At 36.0% G+C, this 11,087-nt stretch overlaps 1 protein-coding gene across 1 annotated transcript; it reads left to right on the top strand.

Moving 5' to 3' along the window:
- The first annotated feature begins 4,894 nt into the window (after positions 1-4,894).
- LOC128548851 (uncharacterized) lies at positions 4,895-7,216 on the top strand. Its single transcript, XM_053524371.1, has 4 exons — positions 4,895-5,085; positions 5,933-6,072; positions 6,398-6,509; positions 7,089-7,216. The coding sequence occupies exons 1-3, from the start codon at positions 4,956-4,958 to the stop codon at positions 6,503-6,505; spliced, it is 378 nt and encodes a 125-aa protein (XP_053380346.1). The 5' UTR covers positions 4,895-4,955; the 3' UTR covers positions 6,506-6,509; positions 7,089-7,216.
- Positions 7,217-11,087: the final 3,871 nt, after the last annotated feature.

Below are 11,087 nucleotides of genomic sequence, written 5' to 3'. Positions count from 1 at the left end.
AGTAGTGACTTATACTCATCTAGGTTGCACCCGACTATTTTGGAAATAATATTTTCTCCAAATGTAGACCCAAAACGCCCCAGAGGCGAACATTTTACACTTATATTCCGAGGGGGGGGGGGGGGGGGAAGAACCCTTGACCCCTTAAAATGAGGGGAGTACCCCTCCAGTACCTTAAAATTAAGTATCCCCAGCTTTTATTATATTTGGCTGGCTTATCATAGTAGGTTGTCCCCCTTGAAAATTATCCGATAAATCAATATTGGTTTCCCTATTGATATTACTTTGAGCAATAGATTATATAGGAAATTTATTTTTAATGATTAATTTCCAATATGTCTTTTGGTTTGTGAATATTTTACCAGATATGACAGTAAACTTCAATTTCTTCTCTTCAATTTAATGTGAAAATATTTATTCTAACTGAACATCTTCTTGCTTCCAATTTTGGTTTAAAAGTATCATCGTCTCTTATATTGAACATAATTATAGTGAAAAACAGTAAACGTTTCAATTTCTTTTACTTTAGAGGCAAATAAATCATATTTTTCAAAGCATGACAATTTATTATCACATATGTAGGTATTCTTGACTTTATAAACAATACAATAATATAATTTTAATTGTAATAGGTTAAAGGCTTCTTGCTTCCATTTTACTTCAAAGTATATCAAGAAATAAAAAACTTGTGGATTTCTTAAAGCCCTGCTCCCCGGCTATTCAAATTCTTTTGTGTGTATGCAACCCATGATTACAATAGGAAACAGTTAACGGCCACGTGCCACACTTTAGCATAACCACAGGTATTTCATATAGAGTTTATATAAAGTAGACTCTATTTTGACAGGCGCCACTGTTCATACTCAGGATTTTCATGCTTTTTCAGTGACAATTCAAGGTTAAAAGGTAGGAAGGGAGCAGGGCTTTAAAAGCTGACCATGACCAAAAATGCACCAGAGGCAACCATTTATACCTGTTTTTCAAACTTTCCCGGGGAGAGCCCCTGAGCCCTCGAAAATGGCAGGGATAACCCCTCCCATGCACCGAAATTTTGAACAAAAATGCAATAAAAGTCCAGCATTCCATACCTGTATTGTGAAGGGGAAAAGACCCTAACCACCTAAAATAAGGGGAGTGCCCCTCTAGTACGTACCTCAAAAAATAGACAAAAGTGCACCACAGGCCAGCATTTCATACCTAAAAACTTTCCCACAAATACTGATAGATGAACCCTGTACCTGCCGCACGTCGCCAGTGACGCTTTTGATTTTAACTGGTGCCCCTCCCCCCTCCTCCATCAACAATATCTGGCCCATGGGCTGTTGTGTAACGAAATTCAGGTCGACTCAAGACATGCGAAAGAACGCGCGACAATACGGAGCGCGAGCTTAATATCTCATGAGCTATACAGGTGTCACAAATTGACATACGGGCCTTATTTTATATGTATTGTAAATGCAGGTATTGCATCATCTTTTTGTAAATTTTTGAGTTATTGAGGTAAATGTCAGATTTCACGCATGAAATACCTCTAATGTTTTTCTGTATTTCATAACTTAAATTTCCATGTAAATTTCATTAAATTCTGTTCAGTAATAAGAAAGTTGATATTTTATAAACTTCAGTAATTTATGTTTTTATCCCCAAAACCACTATAATGGGCCTCAAATTGTCAATTTAAATTCGCGCCAAAGTAGTTAGATTCCCCGGCTATATCGTGAATCCCGTGAAAATGACAATAGTCGGAGTCCACGGCTTAGCCGTGAATCCCATGAAATTTAGTATTTGGCGGGACATTATCCTTTAAATAGACTGGACTAGATATGCCTTGCGCACACCACCTTACGACTTTATAGACGAATCTATGTCTGAATTATTTTCTTGCTAGAAATTTATGCTCGATCGAGGTAAGAAATTTATTTGTTAGATTTTTGTATGATTTTTGCATTACGATTTTTATTTGGTAAATTTTTGTTCATTCTACAGAATTTTGTAACATTTACTTTTCGGCATGTGATTTTGGCTAGTTTCGGTATATCAGGATAATTTATTAAATTTTTCAGACTTCTGTAAATTATTTAGAAAGAGGAGTCTAAATGTTTCATTTATATAAGATGTTAGATTTATACTGAAATTTGTAACATGATATTTATAAAGTACTTTGTTTCAAAAACTTATGTCAAACATTTTTGTTAATTATGGAACGCCATTACTGCATTGTATGGTTATGTATAAATCTATATGGCAAGTCTAGTGCCATGTTTGTAATATATTATTGTAATATGAAATTGTGTGCCAGTCTATTGCATACACATACAATGTCCGTTTTAGTGTATGGCATTTGATATTATATGGATGCCAACTATCATATAACGTTTGATTTATATTGAATTTTGTTAATTTGTAGTTGTAAATAATAGCTGCAGTTTATCATGTCCGTATCTATAATGTTTCATCATATACTTTTCATATCTTTTTCATACTTTAACTTTAGTCTTTTAAGTAAGTAATCTTTGTAATAATGGAAGTAATAAGTGACGTATTTTAATCATGTGACGTTTGAACTTAGTAGCACATATGTTTTGTATAAGTAGCACGTATAATTTATGGGAGCCTACGGAGGTATGGTGTACCCAAAGGAGCAGTTTTATGCCCTGACTTTTTGTTTTGCTATGGTGCTTACCATATGTTATATATTTTAGCTTCTTCCGCCAGACGATTTTTCCTGGTGATGTCATAACCCGGAAGTACAATGCCCGAGGTTCACTTGTCTTCACTCGCCTGGATGTGATATTCCCAGCGCAGAGCTTTCGTCCCATGGTTGTGCCGTAAACCGCAAAGACGATGATTTTTGTTATCCTCTGAAGTCAGCTCAGGGATGCAATCACCTACCACCATAGGGAGCCAACACGGAATCAACGTATTCACGGTTTAAAGGGACTGTATTCTGAATTTAAAAGCTATGTTTTGTTTGTGCTACTTAAAGTTCACAATTACATTAAAGACCTGTGTCACGTCAGATTAGAATGGACTATAAGAACTTTTGTATCTAGAGATACTGAACTTTCTTTTTTTCTTTCTTATAATCAGTTTTTTTTTTCTTTTCATATCTATTCATTGTTAATAATCATCTTATGTAAATAAATTTGTAAATATTGTAAAGGGTGTTGATTTGTTTTGATGGTTACTGTCGCCGGTACGGCCTTTCCTGTCACAACAGGACTCCATAGAATTACATAGTTCAGACCTGAAATAAATTTAGTACTGTGGTGAGTACTACGTAGGTGCTCAAACCTTTATATATAGAAGATATAACGTATGTATTTTGCGGGACCACTGAAAAGCAAACGTGCAGATTAGAGTGAAAGGTCATTTTAGCCCTTTCAAAATCAACACATTGCATACTGATACATGGAAGCATGCATTGCCCAATCTGATCTCTTAGTTGTAAAGACTGTTTAACTTACCTTATCCTGTCACTTGCAGTATTTTCGACCCGATATCAGGGTGCCGTATATCTTTCTTGATATACCGTCAGTTGACACGTGACCAGTGATATACAGTCAGTTGATCATGTGACCTTATGATCGATATTGTTGTCATAAGAAATTTTGCATTGAAACCATCACCATTGTGTTGGAAATGTCCGAACTAAGAAAATGAGTGGTCAAATAATGAATTTTTATTAAAAAACGAAGAAGTTATTGCGAGTTTGTCAGTAATTACGTCATTATATAAGTGACGTCATTACGAATATGACGTCATTAAAGCGGTTGTCGCACACTTATTTTTGTAAAATAAATTGCCAAATATCGGAAAATGAAGTAATGACAAGATAAATAGAATAATAGGTTAGTGCCTAAGATGGAGAAAGTTTATCTGGCTAGGCTCCGGGCGTTATCAGGTTCGCCTTCGGCTCACCCGATAACCTCCTCCACCTCGCCAGATAAACTTTCTCATCTACGGCACTAACCTATTATTCTCTATTTATTTTGCTGTGCGACATTTAGTGTTGGAGTTGCGACATATAACGGTGGGCAAATTTTTGCGACATTTAACGTTAAAGGTGCGACATTTAGCGGCAGACGATTTTGCGACATTTAACGGTGGTTGCGATATTTAACGTCAACCTTGCGACATGTAACGGTGGTTGCGACATTTAGGGGCGTTGCGACATTTAACGTTGCCACACATGGTCATTCAATTCAGTCTTTTATATGATGTAGACAAAACAGTATAAAAAAGTACGCATCGTCCCATGTCGTGAAACAAAACCATATCTATAACACTTTTCATGCTTGTTTATAAACTGAATTTGTATAGTGAAAATAGCAATGACAGATGAGTATTGCTTTTGTGTGTGCGTTCGGGTTTAACGTCTTTTTCAACAATTTTTCAGTCATATAAACGACGGTGTCTACTTGTAGCAGTGAGCACAATGCCCAACTTCATAGTGCTGCCTCACTGGAATATCACACCGTAGACACGTGGAATGATACCCCGGTCTAGTATTTTTTTATCTATTTTTAGTAAGACTTTACTATTGGTGTTCAGTCCCGATTAATTTACTAAAATTAGTATGCACGTGACTCGCGCCTCTTGACCGATAACAATGCAAGGAACTTACACTGTTCATGTTTGTTAAAACGGGTACCGAAATAAAGTAACGAGAAAGTATCATAATTATAAGGAAATTAAGTCTTTGTTATCATAGTTCAGATTAGATTCTATAACTTAAAGTATTATTATTACTACTACCAATATTATCAAATTATTTTCAGATCTATTTTAACGTCAACTTTTGATGACGTTTTACCGGACGTCGCTAATGACGTGATATTAACGTTCTCTCTATGATAATAACGTCCTCATTTCTGACGTCATTGACAAAAAGATCCGCTGATAGTGCAAACCTTTTCTGTACGATCAGAATTCGAATTTGTAATTAGACAAAAATGGGTACATGTCTAGGAAAGCAAAGGAAAAAGCGAAACACTGCATGCCCCTCCGTCACAGAGGAAGATTTACGTAAAAACTCCATCAGACATAAAGCACCAGAAGACATGATAAAAGAGCTTCAGGATGGTAAGTTATATAACAATAATGATAATAATGATAATAAAATGAAAATAAAATATTAATGACAAATGAAAATATCATACTTATATTGAAATGAAAATATAATATTAATAATAATTTAATGTGTGAAATAATAATAATAATGATAAAAAACATGACAGAATTTGTCATGGAAACTTAGATCATACACCACCACTACAGTTTGGATCTCAGTTTTAGCTGATTTTTCAGTTCTTGTGTTTGACTGAAAATATTTTTTCTTACAACAAATATGACCCCCACTTTTCTTTTGATCTTTATTCAGCACTGACAATATTCCTTAAGAAAATGCAAATTTCAGACATTTAAAATAGGTCCTTGATGTGTGTTGCAGCCATTGGAAACATGTCAATATAATATAGAATAAAGAAGAACAATTGTTTATTGTGTTGTAACCTATACAAGTTAAATCGTGCTTAAATCACAAAGATGGGCGCTACTGTTTTCGTTGTATCTGTCTTGGATAGGGTAAATGGAAGATTGTTTCGAAATATATAATAGCTGTTTTCATTTGTCTAAAAAATACATGTACAGGGTAGCGAAACAACGTTCACACGAAACAGTGTTTACCTGAATCGAGCAAATTCCCCATGTGCACATTGCCGAAAAGTCGCATGGCTTTCTTACATATAATAATTCTGTATAAATTATAATGTATATTATTACATTTCAACACAGCAGAGATCTACCGTGATGATGGTAGAACGTTTTGGTCCGTGGCTATATCAAACCTTTTATGGAATGCAAAGGAATTTCTGTTATTATCCTTTCTGAAGCAAAATACAAACAAAGGAAAGTTGTATTTCTTTTACAGCAAACGCCGAAGATTCTAAAATAGCAACTGCTGGAGTATCATTCACAGTGGACTTCCGGGATGGGGATCCTACAAGGATGCCATCTAGACTGGCAGACAGACTTGACGGATCCATCACACCTCCCGAGGACGGCAACGAGGTAGGATTGTAATAATACAAAGGCAGGGCCATATGTTTTGTTTCTTTCTATTTTATTTCTTCTTCTTTTTTGGCCTTATAATGGTGGTGAGTGTTTTTGTGTTCATTTTTTGTTTTGTTTACTTTCAATCTTTCGAATCACATCTTCACATTTTTAGTTGTGTCATACTCCAGTGCAACAAGAGGATGTGATGGGGACAAGGGTACAGTTAATTTGGAAGAGTTGAAATTAAACAAACAAAAAAAAAACTTATCGTACTGTAATGTTTTCTATATCCATTTCTGCAAAATATTTAGATTTAAATCTCATATCTTACAATTCTCAGGTAAAATACACTTCTGAGGAAAGACAGCTGTTGGCAGAGCTTTTGCGAAATGATGTTTTGCGCGAAAGGAAAGAAAAGGCCGCAATGCGCTCTGGAGCTCAGCTTTAAACAGGTACACACATGAGGTTCAATAGCCGTAGTTCAGTCAAACAAGCTTTTTGATAAACTGCAATAATGCAGCTATGTTGAAAAAGGAATACAACAAAAAGTACGGAAGCTCCGATGGGACAAGTGTATGGGTTGATGAGACAGCGTATTCCAAATAAGATAGCGGTGTGAGATAATCATACTACATGGTTACGTGATACTAAATGTCATTTTTGTTTTGGTAAACAAATAGGTTGTAAAAAAATCATGGGTTAATAGTATTACCTGGGGCGGTAAGTTATTAGAATGATGTAAAAACACAGCTAGGTATTTTCTATTTCACATGCAATTTGTACCGCGTGACTAGCTCAGTAGAAAAAAATTCTTGCTATTTTACTTACTACACGAGTAGTTGTATAGGTAAACGTAATCATTTAACACTTACAAACAAATGAAAATGCAAGCACTTTCTTTAATTTGAGAGAAAAAGATATTAAGCCGGATGCATGGCATTTAAAGTGAAAATTATAAGTCTGTTTATAAATTGCAGAGATGTAATCTAGATAATTAAATTTATTCCTTGTTTTTGTGTGTGTTTTTTCAGGGACACAGTGGGTCGTAAATCGATTTGGATGCTGAAATTGCGCATTGAATCTTTACGAAGCCTGTTGAAACTGATTATAATTCACTTTTATAAAATTAGTTGATAAAATATAATTATATGAAAATTTATGTGTATAATTGGTGTTATTTTATATCCCAACTATTACTGTCATCGAAATTTGAAAAGTCAAGAAGAAATTTTTATTTGAACATTTTGCATTTTTAGCTTTTTACAGAAAACACTCGTTATTTTCCGTATTTTTAATGTTAAAGGGAGGTGATAAGACATTACTTTTCATGTCTAACTTCAAAGGGGCCCGCCCGCTTAGCTCAGTAGGTAGAGCGCAAACTCCAACGCAGTGATCTCCCTTGCCGCTTCCCTCTTTGATCACTGTCAACACAATTTTTTTTAGCTAAAATTGAGCTAAATGGACGTTTTTATTTATATAATTATTTCGTTATATTTTCCCAGTGTTTTCGAATTTTACCCTTCTTTCAGCACAGGCGAATGATCCATAATAAAAAAAATAACGATTGTAAAATTTATTTACTTATATTCACAGAATAATTTCTATCCCCGACACCGGTTCGAAAGTAAACAAACATGTCTAACTCGAAGTTAATCTTTAACGCCGTTTTTTAACAGTATTTCAGTCATGTAACGGCGCGCAGTTCACCTAACCAGTGTTCCTGGATTCTGTACCAGTACAAACCTGTTCTCCGCAAGTAACTGCCAACTTCCCCACATGAACCAGAGGTGGAGGACTAATGATTTCAGACACAATGTCGTTTATCAAATAGTCACGGAGAACATACGCCCCGCCAGAGGATCGAACTCACGACCCCGCGATCCGTAGACCAACGCTTTTACCTACTGAGCTAAGTGGGCGGGCTCAACCACTCAATTGTCAGTGGTGATTTTACTGTGGTATTTGCCCATCCAGAGGCGTTGTTGAATACTTTCAAAGGACAGGAACTTTTAACCAGCTGCAGTTTTATTCACCGAGCTGCAACATTAGTTATAGATGACTGCCATATTGTTGAAACTTGGTAAGTTTGATAAAATGCAAGCATTGGTGTTGGAATTATTTTTGCTTAAATTTTGTTTATACTCTTTCGTCAGTAATGTCTAATGGTTCATCATTGTGGTAGTGCTTGGCTTTAAATATGCCAAACATTTCAATTATAAACTGGAAGACTTTGTAAGAACTTATTTGCTGTTTTGTATATAGATAAACGTCTCACTCAACAACTATGGTTATAATAAATGTAGACGAGCCCTTGCCCTGGCCAAGGGATAAAGATTCCGGATATCATACTCAAAGTTCCTTGTTTGTAAGGCAAGCACACTACCAACTGAGCTACCCGGGCAGAATAGTTTATCAATTAAAGTAATGAAATAAGCAGTATTTGCGACTACTCGAGTCTGAACGAGGTTTATCATATACATGTATATGGTTGCGTATAAGGTCTTATATTTGTCATCTTGACAACAGCTTTCAATCCAAAAAGCAACATACACTAGCTTGACTGGTATCTGCCCATATAGCTCAGTTGTTTGAGCAAAAAGACTAGGGTACCAAGTTCGATCCCTGGACGTGTTTAAATTTTTCCTTGATGATTTGATATATAGAGGATAATTGTTGGATTCGGTGTAATATCACGTTATAATTCACCGAGTGGGCACCAAAAGTGATATTTTCACGAGTGGCGCAGCCACGAGTGAAAATAACAACTTTGGTGTTCACGAGTGAAATTACCATGATATTACATCGATACCAACAATTTTTCTGTTTATTTTATGTCTAAAACTCTACTTTTGTTGTGTTTATTTCAATAAAATGTCGAGATTTGCGGGAAATTTTATCAGGAAGCATCGCAAAGATGACGTCATTTTAACGACGTCATCGTCATATTGTTTCCGGCTTTCAGTACGCTCGGTAAACTTTTTGACGTTAATCCGGGTATCAGATTTGATAATTTTCACTGAGTGGCCAGTGAGTTTATCAGGATATAATTCACCGTTATATTTCGATAAACCACCGGAAAACATAAAATAAAAGAGTGTAACAATAGATTGAAATTCACTGTATCACGATACATTAGTCTGATGGTATGCATATCGTATCATATGCCTGTTTCACATTACAGTGAAAAGAAGAATCAATGAATGAAAACGTTCATAAAATCAGTGTTAAAGATAGTAACTAAACATAAGTTCCATTTATTTAAAGCAAAATTTCAAGTACTTTCCAAGTGTAGCCCACCCGCTTAGCTCAGTAGGTAGAGCGTTGGTCTACGGATCGCGGGGTCTTGAGTTCGATCTAAGGCGTATGTTCTCCGTGACTGTTTGATAAACGACATTGTGTCTGAAATCATAAGTCCTCCACCTCTGATTCATGTGGGGAAGTTGGCAGTTACTTGCGGAGAACAGGTTTGTACTGGTACAGAATCCAGGAACACTGGTTAGGTTAACTGCGCGCCGTTACATGACTGAAATACTGTTGAAAAACAGCGTTAAACCCAAAACAAACAAACAAACAAACTTTCCAAGGGTAGAAATATTGATCTTTTTTTTTTCATATTGTTTTATGAATGCTTACTTATGAGACTTGGTACATGTGTATCGCGATACGTACCATCTTGGTGCATCTGTATCCCTATATTTATTGTATCGTGAGACTAACTTATCGTTACACCAATAATTTGATCTCGGACATTGGGTCAAAAGGTCATTCATCTTAACACTGATTCAAGTGTGGTAGTTGCCAGTTACTAGCAGAGAAATGGGTCAGTACTGGTAAAACCCCTGGAACATTGGTTAGGCTAAATGGCCGTCGGTATAAAGCTGATCGAAATATTGCTTGACACGGGCATAAAACACAACAAAGTTTGACAGGACTTCGTGTTTTGAGAAAACTGCATTCTATGCTAGGAAATAAACAAAAACAAATAAAACACATGTATAAAAATTTACTTATAAGTCATTTTTTATAATTCAAATTGACAGTTTAAAGTATGCATATAATGGTGTATATTCATTGAAATTTAATGATAATGCTTTGCTCATATAGCTCAATTGGCAAGAGCAACCTAGGCCTACAGCAGACTCGCTATGGGGAGATTTGGGAGAGCGAAGCGGAAAGGGAGGTTACTGCGTTGGAGTTTGGGTAGAGCGTTGGTCTACGGATCGCGGGTTTGTGAGTTCGATCCTCGGGCAGGGCGTATGTTCTCCGTGACTATTTGATAAACGACATTATGTGTGAAATCGTAAGTCCTTCACCTCTGATTCATGTGGGGAAGTTGGCAGTTACTTGCGAAGAACAGGTTTGTACTGGTACAGAATCCAGGCACACTGGTTACGTTAACTGCCCGCCGTTACATGACTGGAATACTGTTAAAAAACGGCGTTAAACCCAAAACAAACAAACTAACTAACTTCAAAGGGGAGTAAACTAAACAATAGCATCGCTGATGATTTTTTTTTTAATTTCCCTCCCCTTGTTATGATGTTATGTTGTGATAATAAAGACTGCTTACATGACATTTAATAATTTCACTAAACCGCATGATCTAGCACATGTTTAAACAAGAGGGTCATGATGACCCTGGATCGCTCACCAGAGTAATATGTTTCAAATGTCAAACTGATGATTTTTAGAATTTTTTTGGAAAATTTTCCGATGTACAATCAAGTAACCACTGGGGCGGGGCCAATTTTACCCCGGGGGTCATGATTTGAACAAAGTTTGTAGAAGTCGACTAGGCAATGTTACATATCGAATATCTAAGATCTAGGCCTTCTAGTTTATTTTAAGCAAATTTATGAAGATTTCCCTATGTACAATAAAGTAACCCCTGGGGCAGGGTCAATTTGACCCTGAGGGGGTCAAGATTTGAACAAATTTTGTAGAGGTCCACTGAGCAATGCTACATGTCGAATATCTAAGCTCTAGGCCTTCTGGTTTATTTTTAGAAAATATTGAAGATTTTTTTATGT

The sequence above is a fragment of the Mercenaria mercenaria genome, chromosome 15, assembly GCF_021730395.1.
Source record: "Mercenaria mercenaria strain notata chromosome 15, MADL_Memer_1, whole genome shotgun sequence".
NCBI classification, from domain to species: Eukaryota; Metazoa; Mollusca; class Bivalvia; order Venerida; family Veneridae; genus Mercenaria; species Mercenaria mercenaria.
This window is presented reverse-complemented; position numbering and strand designations above follow the sequence as displayed.